At 58.7% G+C, this 16,791-nt stretch overlaps 1 protein-coding gene across 1 annotated transcript; it reads left to right on the forward strand.

Moving 5' to 3' along the window:
* Window positions 1-4,769: 4,769 nt before the first annotated feature.
* PYGM (glycogen phosphorylase, muscle associated) lies at window positions 4,770-16,791 on the forward strand. The gene is made up of 20 exons (XM_086677012.1): window positions 4,770-5,083; window positions 6,127-6,228; window positions 6,329-6,407; window positions 6,495-6,598; window positions 6,986-7,117; window positions 8,392-8,503; window positions 8,590-8,672; window positions 9,251-9,394; window positions 9,726-9,818; window positions 10,066-10,212; window positions 10,336-10,499; window positions 10,775-10,889; window positions 11,426-11,527; window positions 11,868-12,015; window positions 12,310-12,368; window positions 12,496-12,637; window positions 13,103-13,310; window positions 15,842-15,976; window positions 16,190-16,256; window positions 16,370-16,791. Exons 1-20 carry the CDS (start codon window positions 4,841-4,843, stop codon window positions 16,517-16,519), a joined length of 2,529 nt encoding a protein of 842 aa, XP_086533138.1. The 5' UTR covers window positions 4,770-4,840; the 3' UTR covers window positions 16,520-16,791.

Consider the following 16,791-nt stretch of genomic DNA (forward strand, 5'->3'; position numbering starts at 1 on the left):
TGGGTCTGTTTCTTCATTTTCTCTTCTTAGATTCCCTCCACCAGCACCAGAGTTACTTTTTTTACCTCCATTCAGCACCTGGCCCCAGCCGCCCCGGTCTCTTCTGGGGGACTGCTGGGACACTAATTAAGGAGCCTCCCACCTGTGTCCCCCTGTGTGGCTTTGCCGGTGGGAGCTTGAGTGTGTGGGTGGTCCCGCCATCTCTCCCTGGTTTACTAGCTGAGACTCGGGTTCTTCGCACCCCCCTCCTCGCCTCCATCACCCCTCATTCCCCTGGTCCCTGTTCTTTTGAAAGCGTTTCCCTGGGGCTTGGACACCCCCCCCAACACACACACACACACACACACACACCACACCCCCCCCCCCCATGAGCTCTGGTTGCGACTTCTGCCTGGAAGCCGCCACCTGACCAAGGCCCTGGGCCTAGGGAGGCATCAGCACTAAAGGTCAAGCCAACTAATCCTGCCTGTGAGGCACAGAGCAGCTAAAATTAAAACCGCCAAGTGGCTTTTTCTTTCTCTGCCCGTGACTTGCTTGCAGCCTGCCGGCGCTGCGGGCTTTGGGGGTTGGTGGGGGCGAGAAAAAGTGCCCCATCTGCACTTCTCGTAAGCACTTCTTCGCAGGGGTCTCGGGCCATTTTGTTCTTTCATGGGCGGGGCAGTGGATGGTGCCTGTTGTGGCCGCAGAAAAAAAACCCACGTCAGGGCTGCACGAGGCAGCGAGGTCCTCGCCCGACCGCTGCCGCCGCGGTGCCGCACCACCCCTGGGGAGCCTGCGTGGAGCCTGCCTTTCCTGGCAGCCTCTCCTTCCTTTGGAGGAGGTTAAGGGACAGCACGCCCCTGCCGCCCCAGCACCTGGCTGGTGGGGGCAGCTCCGGCCTGGGCTGCTTTCCACCTTCAGGTTGGGCCCGCCCGGTGCCTTCTGTGTGGAGCACGGCCCGGTTTTGTGGGCCCCGTCCAGGGCGTCTGTATCTCTGCCGTAGGCCTGCGGGGTTCAGGAAACCCTCAGGAGGGAGGCGAGTTCAGTGGGTTTCCCTAACCAGGCCCTGAGACTACAGGTGACTAAACGAAGAGAACAAGCTCTTTTCTCTTTGTCCTTAACTGGGGGAATGGGGGCAGGGCCTGGGGCCTAGCAACCCTCTTTGACCTTGGCTTCACCTCATTGCTTCCCCCACAAGCTCGGTTTCCCTGGTGGGCTCATTGGGCGGTTAATTAGCTCTTTGAAGCTCTGGAAGAGGCAAAGTGGCGCTATGTGGGTTTTAGAAATAAAATCAATAAATGACTTAACCACAGCCCAGCTATCTCCTCCATCTCTCTCCCCTGGGGCCAGCTCCATTCCTGTGCTAGCTCCCTCCCTGCTCCCCGCCGTCAGCTTTTGTTAAGGTTTTGGGGAGTAACAAAGTGGCTAGCTAAGGCACGTCTCTGGGCCTTTCTCCAAGGAGCTCCAGGCCCTGAAATGAGAGAGAGGCTTGGCCTTCAGAAGTGTAGGGAGCTACCTGCCTCTGAGGCAAGAGTGGGGACAGAGGAGAAATGCTTTCCCACCCGCCTTAGGACCTGAAAGAGTGCAGGAAAAGCCCTTTGCTCAAGCCCGTCTGTCCTGTCACTTCGGCACTGGCTCCCTGCCCCCTCAGCCTGGTTGGTGAAAGGAACACCGGTTGGGAAAGGTCAGTGTTCGGGCTCTGGAGAAACCCAAGATTGGTCCGGAGAAGGAGGCAGGATTTCTGGTTAGAAACCTAGTCAGACATAAACAACCTTGAGTTACTCGGGTTGGTCAAGTGCTTCCAGGGTTCAAGATTGATCTGCACACGCAGCACTGGATGGGGAATGAGGGATTGGAGAGGACATGGGGAGGCAAGTAGGTCAGCCTGAGCCTTCAAGGTTTCATCATGCTGGGCTGGGGCTTGCAAAATAAAAGGGGGGTTCCCTGGGGTGGCGTCACTCCAGTGGGGGCCACTGGAGACCCACAAGGGGGTAGTCAGAGAGGTCAAAAGTAATTCTGGGCGCCTGGCTGGTTTAGTCCATAGAGTGTGAGACTCTTGATCTCAAGGTCGTGAGTACTTTAGAATAATAAAACAAAGGTTTAAAAAAAAAAAAAGGCGATTTCTCCTGGGGCGCCATCCTGACTCAGTTGGTAGAGTATGTGACCCTTAGTCTCAGGATCGTGAGTTCAAGCCCCACATTGGGCACGGAGCCTACTTTTAAAAAGTAACTTGTTGGGGCGCCTGGGTGGCGCAGTCGGTTAAGCGTCCGACTTCAGCCAGGTCACGATCTTGCGGTCCGTGAGTTCGAGCCCCGCGTCAGACTCTGGGCTGATGGCTCAGAGCCTGGAGCCTGTTTCCGATTCTGTGTCTCCCTCTCTCTCTGCCCCTCCCCCGTTCATGCTCTGTCTCTCTCTGTCCCAAAAATAAATAAACATTGAAAAAAAAAATTTAAATAAAAAAAATAAATTAAAAAAAAAAAAAGTAATTTGTTTCCTAGTAGAAACGGGACAAATCCCTGTTGAGCCAGTGCCTTGAGCACAGAAGGGCCAGCAAGGCGCTGGTACACCAGGAGGGGCGTCAGAGCCAGCCAGCCAGAAGAGGCTTGGATTCATCTGGGGAGCGGATGAGAATTTGGGAATGGTTGGGAGCAGGTCCCTAGCGGCAGGAAAATGAACTTGTAGGCCATTAGAGGTCAGGGCAGAGGTTTGTGTGGGCAGGGTCCCGTCACAACTTGGGTGCGAGGTGACTGCACAGGGAACGTGGGGCTTTCTCCAGGACTATTGTGCACCAAGGAGCTTCCTGAGCTCTACTCAGAGCAGCCAGCCTTTGGCGAGTGAGTCCAGCCCCCGCGGCCCAAGATGCTGGCCAAGCCCGGAGACCCGACCCACCCACCTGGAGACAAGGGTTTGGAGGGTGGGTGACCCCCGCAGAGGCACAGCCCCGTGGGTGGGGCTGCAGATGGGAGCATTTAAGGAAGTTTTCTGTATTCCCACCATGCCCGTGTAGGCACATTTCGGTATTTTCCTGATCTTTTTTCTCACTATGAAGCATGGTGGCCTGGGGAGATCAACCCAGTAATGCTGTTTGGGGGCAGACGAGAGCAGCGCTTGGGAGTTGGAAGACTTGGAGTGTAGACCCCACACCACGCTCGTGATTCCAGGGCTGGGCCTGCTGTGGCTCAGGATGTCCTCGGAAACAACTCGGCCTTCCCCCAAGCCAGGCTCTCAGTAACGTCCTGCGGCCGTCCGGGCCTCTGACCTGCTTCCCTGGCCCTCAGACCAGAACACCCAGTTCTTGCTCTCCACCAGCCCGCTGCCCGGAGGCCCAGGCATCCTCTGAAATTGCACAAAGCCTTGGGCTCCTTTTGCTCAAAGAACAAAGCAGGATCCAAAAGGCGGCCTCCATAAGAGTAGGAGGCAGCAGCAGGCGGAGGCAGGAATTTATATTCTTATTTGAGAGTATAAATTGGATGAAGGAATTCAAGGCTCAGAATAGTAAAGCGACCAGCCTCGGGTCACACAGCAAATCAGTGCCGGGGCCAGGGCGTGAGCGGTGGATCGGGGACAGCCAGAGCCTCCAAGGGAAGGTCCTGGAGCTGCCAGGCCATGAAGACGAGGAAGTGGTATAAGGTTCCCGGTGCCGAGGCTCCCACTTTACAGGTGGGGTCACGGCCGTGAACCTTGGCCCACTGAGTCCCTGTCCAGTACTGTGGCCCCAGGTGGGAGGAATGAGTGGGAGAAGGTCTCCAATCACCTGGCAGCTGCATCACAGAGAGACCCAATACCACTGGCCAATGTTACGAGTGGGTGGGGGATGCTGGCTTCTCCTGCCCCTGTGGGCACAGGACTACAGTTCCCAGAGGCCCCTGCTCTGGGCTGGCAGCCCCTAGCCAGAGCCAGCCTGTAATCTGATTACCACCACTCTCGAAAGGTCACTTCAGAGCTCCTTGAAGGACAGCAACAGGGGGGATCTCGGAGTGGCTCAGCTTGGGTGGGGGTGGCGTGGGGGCAGTGGCCCTGCCTCAGGCGACCTTCACACAACCCCCTGGAACCCGGAGTCCCCCGGTCCCCCTTCTCCCAGACACCCAGCGTCCTCTGCTAGCTACACGTCTCCTGTTCGGGGCACCCTGACCCTTGGCTCCTCGCCCCTGTTGCCCCGATATATGACCTTGCTACCCGAGTGCAGACCCCTGCGCCCCCCACGTAAGGCCACCGTGGAAACTTGACCAGAGGTCATCCAGCCGGTGGTTTGCAGTCTTTGGGCAAATGTCTGAAAGAGAAACCAAGCTGCTTGGACGAAGGCGGGGTCTCCTGGCACCTCTTCCCCCCGCCCCCCCCCCCCCACAGCCTTCCTTGGCTTCTTCAAGGAGTCCTGACTGAGGCTGAAATCTGCCCCGCCCCCCAGGCTCCCAATCCATAACCCAGGAAAAGGACCCAGATCAGGGCAACCTCTTAGCCAAAGTCACAGCCCCAACGGCTCCAGTCAAACCGCAGGCCTCTCAAGGCCACACTGCCTGCTGCATCTTGCCTCTGACCCTGTGAAAGGCAGAGACGGGCACCAAAGACCCCAGTGGGCGAGGCCTGGAACAAGTGGGTCAGCGCAGGGCTGCGAAGGAGCCAGGCTGGGCCTGGCCTGGCTCTTGTGGAGCTCCGCTCTGCTCTCCCTGCCCGTCTCCCTTCTCCTCCCCTTGCCCCCAAAATAGCTCCCTGAGCCGCCCGGCCAAGACCCTCCCATCGCAGGGGGAGGCGGGGCAAGCTCCCCAGAGCCAGGCTTTAAAACCCCAGGCAGCTGGGGATCTCCACTCCCTGGCTGGAGGCACTGCTGAGGCCACCCATCAGTCCGGCCCGCCCTCCTGCAGCCATGTCCCGGCCCTTGTCAGACCAGGAGAAAAGGAAGCAAATTAGCGTGCGTGGCCTGGCTGGCGTGGAGAATGTGACGGAGCTGAAGAAGAACTTCAACCGGCACCTGCATTTCACACTTGTGAAAGACCGCAATGTGGCCACCCCGAGAGATTACTACTTTGCGCTGGCCCACACCGTCCGCGACCACCTCGTGGGCCGCTGGATCCGCACGCAGCAGCACTACTACGAGAAGGACCCCAAGGTGCCGCTCGGGGCATCCTGGGTGGGCAGTGGGCTGGGGGCCCCAGCAGGGGACCGGGAGAGCTCCACCAAGCGGCAGCCCTTCCAGGGGTCTGGCTTTTCTGCAGCAGCGGGTTCCTGACGTTGGAGGGTCGGGAACGGTGGGCGCCATGGCCAAGTGCGACGGGGTGCTGGGGCGATCCAGGCAGTGAGACCCGGGGCGGGGGCAAGGCCGGGTGGCGCGGGTCAGGCGGGCTTGGGGCAAAAGGCCTAGCGCTCGCTCAGAGAGCGGAGGGGCTTCCGGTGGTCAGGGAGACCCCTGCGGGTGGTCAGGGCGGACCTGAAATGGAAGGGTGGGTCATTACATGTGAGTGTGGTGGTGCTGGTGCGAGGCTGGGGCAGCTGGGGTGGTGGTAGCGGGATCAAGTGTCTTTGGGGTCATGGTAAATGTCAGCAACCTGATACTCCTGGGCAGGGGAGGGGGAGGGGCAGGCGAGTGGGGCAGGGAGGGGACCCAGGAAACCAGGAGACCCAGCATCCTGGATTCTGGTGCCTCTCTGTCCCCCTTCCTGGGGCTGAGGCTTGAGGATCAAGGGGACCTGGGCCCTGAAAGGACAGAAGGGGGCCGACTCTAGCCGTGAGTCAGTGTGTGTGACCTTGAGTAAATGACTGGTTTCTCTAAGGCACCTTAGCCTTCCCCCTCTTGGGGAGCACTTGGGGGGGCTTCTCTGCTCCCCGATTCCCCGCTGGGCTGTTGGAAGGCTTGTGTGCGATGGAAGAGGGTCTCGCCTGTCCTCGGCACCTCAGTCCCTGAGGTAGATATGGCAGCCCCCTTTTCCAGATGAGGAAACAGAAGCTAAGGGAACAAAAGTGATGTGTCCAAAGTCAGAGGAAAGGCTGGACCGGTACCCTCCTGACGGGTCCTGAAGCCTGTGGTGGGGAGAAGAATAAACAGGGACAGGGCTGGCACGTGCCAGGCCCCCGGAGTGGGACAGGAGGTGTGAGAGGCACTGGCTAGACGCCGGAGGGCTGACCCCTCCCCGACCCATCTGTCTGTCCGGGCAGAGGATCTACTACCTGTCTCTGGAGTTCTACATGGGACGGACACTACAAAACACCATGGTGAACCTGGCCTTGGAGAATGCCTGTGACGAAGCCACCTACCAGGTGTGCAGGGGGACGGGAGCGGGGTGAGCCTGAGATACTGGGGGACTCACCTGCTGGCCCTTGGCCTTGACCACTGCCACCCCTCCCCCCACCCCTCCAGCTGGGTCTGGACATGGAGGAGCTGGAGGAGATCGAGGAGGACGCGGGGCTGGGCAACGGGGGCCTGGGTCGGCTGGCCGGTGAGTGGATAGGGTGGCAGGGGTGGGGCGGGCAGAAGGGTTCCTGTGTGCCGGGTCCCTGACACCCACCTCCCCGTAACCCCCTAGCATGCTTTCTGGACTCCATGGCAACACTGGGCCTGGCTGCCTATGGCTACGGGATCCGCTATGAGTTTGGGATTTTTAACCAGAAGATCTGTGGGGGCTGGCAGGTGAGCAGCCTCGGGCCCTGGCCTTGTGGGGCCCCAGGCACGATGGAGCAGACCCCCCCCTTTGGTCATCCAGCTCCGGATAGACCCAGAACCAGCCTCAGCCTTGAGAGAAGGCATCCTTGTCCCTTCCCCCTGGCCCCAAAGCCTGCTGGTTTTGCACAGGCACCCACACCTGTGCCACCTCTCAGACTCCCACGCACATACCATGTCCCATGGGATATGCCACCAGACCGGGGGTGGGCGCCACCCCAGGGCCCTTAATTTACACGCCGTAGAGGGCCCGGCAGGGCCACTGCTCCTGCCCTACCCACTGCCTCCCGCGGTGTGAGCCTGGGTCTGACGCTGAGCCTGGGTCTTCCTTTCTCCCCTGACCTGCCTTGGACTCAGATGGAGGAGGCCGACGACTGGCTTCGCTACGGAAACCCCTGGGAGAAGGCCCGACCCGAGTTCACGCTGCCCGTGCACTTCTATGGCCGAGTGGAGCACACCAGCCAGGGGGCCAAGTGGGTGGACACACAGGTAAGGGTGAGGCCAGGGAGTGGGGGGAGCCCCCAGGGAGGGGGAAGCAGGGAGGAAGAGGCTGTGGAAGAAAACAGGGAGATACGGGGAGAGAGCCTGGAGACTACCGGACCCAGTGCTATTTACCATGAAGGGCACTGAGGCTCAGAGAGGTTAAGTGATTTACTCGAGGTCACACAGCTTGGGTCAGGAGAGGCTGGAGACAGGGTCACAGAGGAGCCAAGCCAAGCACAGGGCCCAGGGGGAGGAGAGAGCCTGCCGTGCGCCACCAGTGCCCTTCCCCCGACCTGGCTCCTTTCCACCCCACAAGACTCATCCCGGAATAATCACGGTGACTTGACTCCCCCCAGAAAGGGAGACAATTAAAACCTTGAGAGAGGAACTGACTTGTCCAAGGTCACACAACAAGCGAGAGGGAGCCTGAAGCCAAACCAGGTGTCTGAACCTCAGACCCAGGTGTCAGAGAACCTCAGTCAGCTCTCTTGCCGTGGCTGTAGGTCATAGGCCTCCAGACGGCTGCACAGAAACCTCTAGGCTTTCAGAATGGGCCATTTGTCGGGCTGTCATTTATGATAAGATTCAGTAGGGGCTCTGGCTGCCCCCTAGCTCTGTGCTCTCGGGCCAGTCCCTTCCCTCTCGGAGCTGCACCTTCCACTCTTTTCCAATCAGGGGCTAAGCTGCTTCGGTGTTGGGGAGAAAGGGCGCCGGGCCTTGGAGAAGTGCTTATGCCCCCAGCCCTGTGGTAGCGGGCAGCTGTTGGCAGCAATGATCGCCATTTGCTAATTGTGGGAGGTGGGACCAGCATTAGTCACTGCTAATTAGCCCGGTGGTCAACCAGGCATATGCCCTTTGGATGGACTTGACGTCTGTGTCCCCTTCAGCCAGGCACCGGGGCCCCCCAGCCCTCTGATGAGTCCAGAGTATCTTCTAGATCGTGCTCGGGCCAGGCGGGCCCGCTCACCCCCATCACTGTAGAGCGGCCCCCAACGGAGCCCCACCTTGGGCTCCAGACTCATCACTGCCCCCCTGTAATCCTCGCAGGCAGCTGGGCAAGGTGGGGTGGGGGTGGGTGGGGAGACCCTGGGGGGCCCTCTCTCTATGGATGAGGCCCAGAGAGGTTGAGAGGTTCGCTCACGGTTACCCAGAGTGGGCAGTAGAACCTGGGGCGGGGTTGGTGCAGGGTAGAGACAAAGGCAGGAGTTGTGGCTCTCGGGGGCCCCCCAAGTCACGTGGCAGATACCCAGCTCCTGACACCACGTGCGACACGCCTGCAGGTGGTACTGGCCATGCCTTACGACACTCCTGTGCCTGGCTACCGTAACAATATCGTCAACACCATGCGCCTGTGGTCGGCCAAGGCCCCCAATGACTTCAACCTCAAGGACTGTGAGTTCAGCCGCCTGCCCGCGCCCCTGCCTGCCCCGGCCTGTGCTCAGCCTGGGCCCGACACTGTCCCCACTTTCACCCCTCAGTCAACGTCGGTGGCTACATCCAGGCTGTGCTGGACCGAAACCTGGCGGAGAACATCTCTCGCGTCCTGTACCCCAACGACAACGTATGTCACCTCCTGGGCTGGGGGCGGGACACCTGAAAGCCTAGGAGAGGGCGGAAAACGGGGAGGGACAGCCTCTGGCGCCCTAGTGACACCCAGGACATATCCTTTGTTTTTTTAAGTTTATTTATTTATTTTTTAGTAATCTCTACACCCCCAACGTGGGGCTCGAACTCACAACCCTGAGATCAAGGGTCACATCTCTTCTAACTGAGTCAGCCGGGCGCCCCGCAGCACCCAGGACGTATTGTTGGCTCCTGTCGTGTCCTGTTCCCCACCCCCGCCCCCCAAGTACTTTTGGTTCTTTAAGAGGACACCTAAGTCCTGGGGGCAGCGAGCTGGGGCAGGGCACTTTGGGGGACCTGTTCCCTGGCGATGCCGACACTACTCCGGGTCCTCGAATGCCCCCGTCCTCACACCATCCCCTCCACTACCTGGTGGGTGAAAATCCCCTGGGTCCTGGAGGCGGGGGCTGTTCAGGGCGCAAGGGGCTTGGTGTGGGCAGGAGTCTCCCGGCCACGCTGTGGCACCGTCAGAACCCCCCACCCCCTTGACTCAGCCCTGCCTTGAACTGTCCCCAGTTCTTTGAGGGGAAGGAGCTGCGGTTGAAGCAGGAGTACTTTGTGGTGGCCGCCACCCTCCAGGACATCATCCGCCGCTTCAAGTCCTCCAAGTTCGGCTGCCGTGACCCCGTGCGCACGAGCTTCGACGCCTTTCCGGATAAGGTGCCAGGCCCCAGGGAGGGCCCCCCTCTACACCTCCCGTGATGCATGCCGTCGCCTCTCCCCTCCAGCCTCAGCCTGCCCCCTCATGTCGTAGATGAGGAAGTGGGGGCTGGGTGTGTGTGTGAGGGTGGCCTGTTCGGGATCCTCAATCGACGGGCACCTAACCTGGGAACCTCCCTCCCCCTCCTGCCCGCCGCTGCCCCCCCCCCACCGAGGGCCGCCACACCCGGCTCCAGCCTGGAACCACGCGGAGGGGGCTCTGAAGGGGCAAAGGACAGCGACCATAGCCTTGGTTTGGATCCCAGCCTGACTCCCAACCCCCTCCCCGCAGGTGGCCATCCAGCTGAATGATACCCATCCTTCCTTGGCCATCCCCGAGCTCATGAGGATACTGGTGGATCTGGAGAGGCTGGACTGGGACAAGGTGGGCTCCAGGACCCTCCACCCCCGCCTGAGCCTCTCTGTCTCAGGGTTGCCTTTCCCGGTCTGGGAAGTAGAAATCCGTGAGGGCAGCCCGCACGAAGCAGACAGCAGCGTCAGGCCCCGAGGACGAGTGTCCTAGGACCTGTCCCCCAGTGACAGGGCCCAGGCTCCTGGCCGCACTCTGTGTGTGTGTGGAGCCATAGGGCTCAGGCCCCGGGGTCCCTGACCGCCCCCCTCCTCTTCATCAGGCCTGGGACGTGACGGTCAGGACCTGTGCCTACACCAACCACACGGTACTGCCCGAGGCCCTGGAACGCTGGCCCGTGCATCTGATTGAGACGCTGCTGCCTCGACATCTCCAGATCATCTACGAGATCAATCAGCGCTTCCTTAATGTGAGTGGAGGAGGCCTGGGCTGGAGGGTGCAGGGCTGTGGGTAGAGTGCTGGGGGTACGGGGCTGGGGACCTCGGCTCTGGAGGCCGCGGCGGCGTCTGAGCTCTGGGCTCTCCCTGCGCAGCGGGTGGCAGCCGTCTTCCCGGGGGACGTGGACCGGCTGCGGCGCATGTCGCTTGTGGAGGAGGGCGCAGTGAAACGCATCAACATGGCCCACCTCTGCATCGCCGGGTCGCACGCCGTCAATGGCGTGGCCCGCATCCACTCCGAGATCCTCAAGAAGACCATGTGAGACCCGCTCCCCAGGCCTCGCCCCCCGCTGGCCCCGCCCATCCCACCCCCCTCACCACCTGACCCCAGCTGGCCCTTTCCACAGGTAGCACAGCTTTTATGAGCATCGTGGCCCTGATGTCCAGTACAGTCCTGTCCCCAAATGATCTCCTCTCACATACAGCCACCCCCTCATCCCCAGGCCCCTCTCAGCAAGAAACCAGGGTAGGGCCTCCAGGAGGAGACCTTCGTCCCGCAGGGGTGGGTAGTGACCCTCCAACCCCATCCTGCAGCTTCAAGGACTTCTACGAGCTGGAGCCACATAAATTCCAGAATAAGACCAATGGCATCACCCCTCGTCGCTGGCTAGTCCTGTGTAACCCCGGGCTGGCAGAGGTCATTGCTGAGGTGAGAGGTCACTGTGTGGCCAGTAGGGGTGAACACGCGTCGCTACAGGGACCAGCTGTGCATGGACACGTAGGTGGGCCACTGCAGGGGGCCCAGTGGAGGGCCGAAATCCACCCTGCGCTGCGTTCCCCTAGCTTTGCATGTGCCTGGAGGAGGGGGGACCGTTTTCTTGTTTGCATGAGGATGCTCTGTGGGCTAACGGAGGCCTGGCTATGGAGGTCAGCCTCGGAGAGGGTCAGGACAGGTCACATCTGAAGTGAGACTGACAGGAACAGAGATTGTGAGCAGGGCGTCAAGGTCACTGTCTGTCAGAGGAAAAGGCCAGGAGGAAGGCCTGCTGGGGTCCCGTGAGGTCAGCCATCAGAGCTCAAGGTCCAGCGGGAAGATGGTGGTGCCCACACCACGCCCCAGCGGGGAGGCTGGCGAAGGAGGGGTTGTCTGCAGGGGGCGAGGCCTGGCTGACGCCGGAAAGGGACCTTTCTGTGCGGGAGGCTGGAGGAGGGGTGTAGGCATGACCGACAGCCACCGCCCCACAGCGCATCGGGGAAGACTACATCTCCGACCTGGACCAGCTGCGCAAGCTGCTCTCGTACGTGGACGATGAAGCCTTTATCCGGGATGTGGCCAAAGTGAAGCAGGTACGGGATGTGGCGACCTGGAACACTGGTGCCAGGGCGGGAGGGAGCACGCTGGAGGCGCCAGCCCCCGGGCCCGGCTCGGGGATGGCCCGCGGGGCCTGTCTCCCCGGCAGCCTCGGGCCTGGTGGACGTTGCCTGGAGTCCAAGGTGACAGGGCATCATCTGACCGCACTGGAAGAGTGCTGGCATTGATTAGCGATGTCTGCCCTGGCGCACGCGGGGATAAAGGTGGCGAGCGAGCCTTCTGTCCGCTCCCTTTCTGGGAAAGAAATGACACTGTGGGATCTCCTGAGGCTGAGGCCCGTTGGTGAAGCTCTCCCCCCATCCTCCCTGCCTTCAGGAAAACAAGTTAAAGTTCGCCGCGTACCTGGAGGGGGAGTACAAAGTCCATATCAACCCCAACTCGCTCTTCGACGTCCAGGTGAAGCGAATTCATGAATATAAACGCCAGCTCCTCAACTGCCTCCACATCATCACCCTGTACAACCGTGAGTGGCAGGGGTGCCCTCCGTCTCTTGGCGCTCCCCTCTGCGTACCCCTCCCCCCGCCCCGTGTACCACGTACCTCCTAGTCAACGTCTCCTTTGGCCTCGGGACAGCTCTTGGGGCATGGACTTACCCCCATTTCATAGACAGGCAAACTGAGGCTCGGAGAGGGGAAAGTGACAGATCGGAAGTCACATAGCACGCAGTTGCCCAAATCAGGCCTACTGTCTAGGGCGCTGGTGGATAGGTGTCGTCAGGAGGGCCAAACCTGGCCCGCTGATCTCTGTTTCTCCACAGGCATCAAGCAGGAACCCAATAGATTTGTTGTGCCCCGAACTGTGATGATTGGAGGGAAGGTGAGGAGCCAGGCCGCAGACCGCGGCTCTGATCCTTTGACAGCCGGGTTGAGGTCAGCCTGGCTGGGTTGCAGGATAAGAGTAGGGGGCCAGGCTGTGGAGCTGACCCCAGACTGTGCTCCCACAGGCTGCCCCTGGATACCACATGGCTAAGATGATCATCAAACTCATCACAGCCATTGGGGATGTGGTTAACCACGACCCAGTGGTAGGAGACCGCCTCCGTGTGATCTTCCTGGAGAACTACCGAGTCTCGCTGGCCGAGAAAGGTGGGGTGCCGCCAGAGGGACGCTTTGATTAGTTCAGTCCCAGGAAGGGGTATTGGTCACCTGTTCCTGGGGTACTTGCACTTGGAAGAAGAATCTGGACAGGACAATGCTCAAATCATGAGGATGTCCCCCCACCCCCACCCCGATGGCGGTGGGGGGTTCGGGCAGTACAGGGTGAAATTACAGGGAAGGTTTGCCCTTCAAATCGTGCACACAGTGGGGCAGGGGCGGGGAGAGAGTCCAGTCCAGGTTCAGACCTCAGACGGCCAACGATCACCAAGCAGTGGGGTGGAGTGGGGTGGAGGGGCTGGCGGTGGGAGGGAGATTCAGCTGGTGACTGTGGGAGGCTTGGGGTAGAGGGGGGCTCTGACTCTGGCTGTACCTCGGGCCAGCCTAACTCCACAGTCCCCAGCTGGGGTGGGACCTTTCCTGGAGCTGAGTTTGTCCCCTGCTGCCGCCCCACAGTGATCCCAGCTGCTGACCTCTCCGAGCAGATCTCCACTGCAGGCACTGAGGCCTCGGGCACCGGCAACATGAAGTTCATGCTCAATGGGGCTCTGACCATTGGCACCATGGACGGGGCCAACGTGGAAATGGCGGAAGAGGCGGGAGAAGAGAACTTCTTCATCTTTGGCATGCGGGTGGAGGACGTGGAAAAGCTCGACCAGAGAGGGTATGGGGGTCAAGGGCTCCAAAGTTCACAGTCCATGGGCAGGAGGCACCGAGGAGGTGTGGCTACTGGAGGGTAGGGCTTGGGAGCAAGGGGCATACCTGGAAAGGCCGGCCCAGGCTGCACAAGGTCTCAGTTATGGCCATTAGGGTTCCGGAGAACTTCTGAGATGACTTACAACAAATGAGGTTAACGGCATGGGAAAAGAAAGAAGGAACACAACACTGAAGGGAAAGGAGCAGAAAATGATATCAATCGTAGGCTATGATATTATTTATTGCTGGAATTTCTGGAAGTAAAATTGAATTCTTAGCTCCCTGGCAGGCATGGCAAAAGGGGAAAGATGAGGACAATAAATACAGCTGTGCTTGTGGCCAGAAAGGCGGTTCTTCGAAGTAGATATTAGACTTGTAAAAATTTATTAAAAAAATTTTTTTTCTTATCATACAAGCAATATGTGCCCCTTAATTGGAAAAATATGAAACCACAAAGAATAAAATAACAGTCATTCATAATTTAATCACCTGTTTTTACTTTTTTAATGTTTATTTTATTTATTTTGGGAGAGAGAGAGAGAGAGAGCGAGGGAGCAGGGAAGGGGCAGAAAGAGGGAGAGAGAATCCCAAGCAAGCTCGGTGCTGACAGTGCAGAGCTCAACGTGGGGCTCGAACTCACGGACTGTGAGATCATGACCTGAGCCCAAATCAAGAGGCAGATGCTTCACCAACTGAGCCATTCAGGTGCCCCTCATCACCCATTTTTAAAGCCACAGTCCTTTTTCTTTTCTTTTTTTTTTTTGAGACAGAGAGAGACAGGTACGAGTGGGGGTTGGGCAGAGAGAGAGGGAAACACAGAATCCGAAGCAGGCTCCAGGCTCTGAGCTGTCAGCACAGAGCCCGACATGGGTCTCGAACCCACAAACCGGGAGATCATGACCTGAGCCGAAGCTGGACGTTCAACCGACTGAGCCACCCAGGTGCCCCACTGTAGTCCTATCTCTACGTGTATCACTATGCGTGTGTATATACGTAGGGTTTTGAAAGTTGGGACTAACACGTGTACAATTTTGAAGGCTGATGTCAGCACTGGTGAGGCATTTTCCATGTTACTAAATAGTCTTTAAACTATTTAAAAATGTTTGTATAGGGTTCCATCGTATGGACATGCTGTAATTTATCCAGTTCCATACTGTTGGACATTAAGGTTGATTTCTGCTGTTTCTTAGTGTAAATATCACTGCGATCTCATCCTTTTATATCTAGGCCCACATCTCTATTTCCTGAAGATAATTATTAGAAGGAGATATATTTCTGAGTCAAAAAAGTATGAGACCGGGGCGCCTGGGTGGCTCAGTCGGTTGAACGTCCAACTTCAGCTCAGGTCAAGATCTCAGGGTTCGTGGGTTCGAGCCCCGCGTTGGGCTCTGTGCTGACAACTCAGCGCCCGGAGCCTGCTTCAGATTCTGCGTCTCCCTCTCTCTCTGCTTCTCCCCCCTTGCACTCTGTCTGTCTGTCTCTCTCTCTCTCAAAAATAAATAAACATTAAAAAAATTTTTTTAATTAAAAAAAAAAAAACAAGCATGAGACCTTCTTCTCCTCCTCCCTTCTTCTTCGAGTTCTTAAGGCTTTTGATGCATATTGCCAAATTGCTTTCCAGAAAGTTGGTAGCGGCTCACACTCCCACCACCTGCTTCTGAGAGCTGGCATTAAATATTGAAAGGAAATTTCTCCTGTTGGGCTTGACTAGGAAGTTCAGACTTTATCCTTTGGATAGGAGGGAGACAGGACATGTTTTGAGCCAGATCCAACACGTTCAGAAGCAGGCTCCAGGGGGACAATTTTGGGTGTAAGGTGGAGGCCGGACTGCGGGGGGCAAAGTGTAGGTGGGGGCCCAGCGTGGAGGCCGCCGCGCCATAATGCGAGGAGAATGGCCCGCACTGCCAGTGCTGGGGATGGGGATGGGGGACATTGTTGAGGAGTCGCCCTTGGTTGCCGGTTGGAAGTGGGGAGGCGAGGAAAGAGAGGAGACTGGCCTCGGGAGGGTTTTGAACCCAGGTGGCTGAGGGGTGGTTGGACTGCTTCAGAAAGCGGCGCACGGGAAGAAAGCTGGCGCCAGGCCAGCGATGGGCTCGGTTGGACGGTCCGAGTTTAAGGACGGTCCGAGGACATGCCTGGTGCTTCCTCCTGGGGCCCGAAGGCGAACAGACTTGGGAGAGGGAACGAGGAAAGCATTTAGGAAGGAAACACACTGGTTAAGAGAGGTGGTGGTGTATGGGAGGGAAAAAAGAACACTTGGTTTGGGGCCTTTGGCTCAGACATTTACCTTTTTGCCGTCTCCAGGCCTCAACTACACAAGGGGGATGAAAAGCTGAGCAGAGAAGGGAGAGGGTCCTCCAGAGGGGTGCAGCAGCTCCAGGGAGGGCCGCCGCAGGCTGGGGCCTGGGTTTTGGCCCTGAGGCTTAGGACTTTTCAGATTTTCTCTGGAGGAGGAGCCAGGAACTCCTGGCCACAGTGCGGACTGTTCTTCCCCCACAGGTACAACGCCCAGGAGTACTATGACCGAATTCCGGAGCTTCGGCATATCATTGAGCAGCTGAGCAGTGGTTTCTTCTCCCCCAAACAGCCAGACCTGTTCAAGGACATTGTCAACATGCTTATGCACCATGACCGGTGAGCTGGTTGGCCAGGGAACCGTGCAGGTGGGGCTGCTGGGCTGAACTGGGCTCAGGTGCCGTATGTGGGGAGGCTGGGTGGGGGTCCTGGGCAATTGGGGCCAGGCTCTTCTGGAAGCAGTTTCCCTCTCCTGGCCCTCGCACACCATCAGGACGGGACGGGCTTGGCCCTTGATCTCATGGAGCTTCCTGCCTCTCTGTTCCCTTCCAGGTTTAAAGTCTTTGCAGATTATGAAGATTACATTAAGTGCCAGGAGAAAGTCAGTGCTTTGTACAAGGTGAGGGGCCCTGGGCCAGGGGTTGGCAAAGCTTTGGTGGCCCTGGATGGGATGTGGTGGAAGCTGGGGACCCCACCGGCAGAATGAACCCAGAGCTCTCCTTTGGCTTGTAGAATCCAAGAGAGTGGACACGAATGGTGATCCGGAACATAGCCACATCAGGCAAGTTCTCCAGTGACCGAACTATTGCCCAGTACGCCCGGGAGATCTGGGGCGTCGATCCTACGCGCAAGCGCCTGCCGGCCCCTGATGAGACCATCTGAGCCTCCAGACCAGACCCCAAACTGGCCCCTGAGTTTATTTGCAATCCCTTGGGCCAGCCCCAGGTCCCCACCCAGAGGGGGGATACTGGAGTTCGTTCTCTCAGCCTTTTCCTGGAACCTACCATTTTCCCCCAGTCTCAAGGTCCCAGTGTCCAGTGTGACTAAGGACACTGCTCCCATCCTGTCCTCGGGCTCCCTGCCCCCTCCTATTTAAGGGTCTGACCAACTGCACCCACTCTTCAATAAATTGATTCTCCTTGGGAACCTCCTTA

Source organism: Puma concolor, chromosome D1 (assembly GCF_028749965.1).
Source record: "Puma concolor isolate L17-30 chromosome D1, mPumCon1.1.hap2, whole genome shotgun sequence".
NCBI lineage: Eukaryota > Metazoa > Chordata > Mammalia > Carnivora > Felidae > Puma > Puma concolor.

Excerpts from the sequence above, each read along its gene's own strand:
- PYGM (XM_086677012.1), top strand. The coding sequence starts at position 4,841 with ATGTCCCGGCCCTTGTCAGACCAGGAGAAAAGGAAGCAAATTAGCGTG. Across the intron at positions 8,673-9,250 it reads TCCTGTACCCCAACGACAAC|TTCTTTGAGGGGAAGGAGCT; the intron begins GTATGTCACCTC and ends AACTGTCCCCAG. Across the intron at positions 9,395-9,725 it reads TCGACGCCTTTCCGGATAAG|GTGGCCATCCAGCTGAATGA; the intron begins GTGCCAGGCCCC and ends CCCTCCCCGCAG.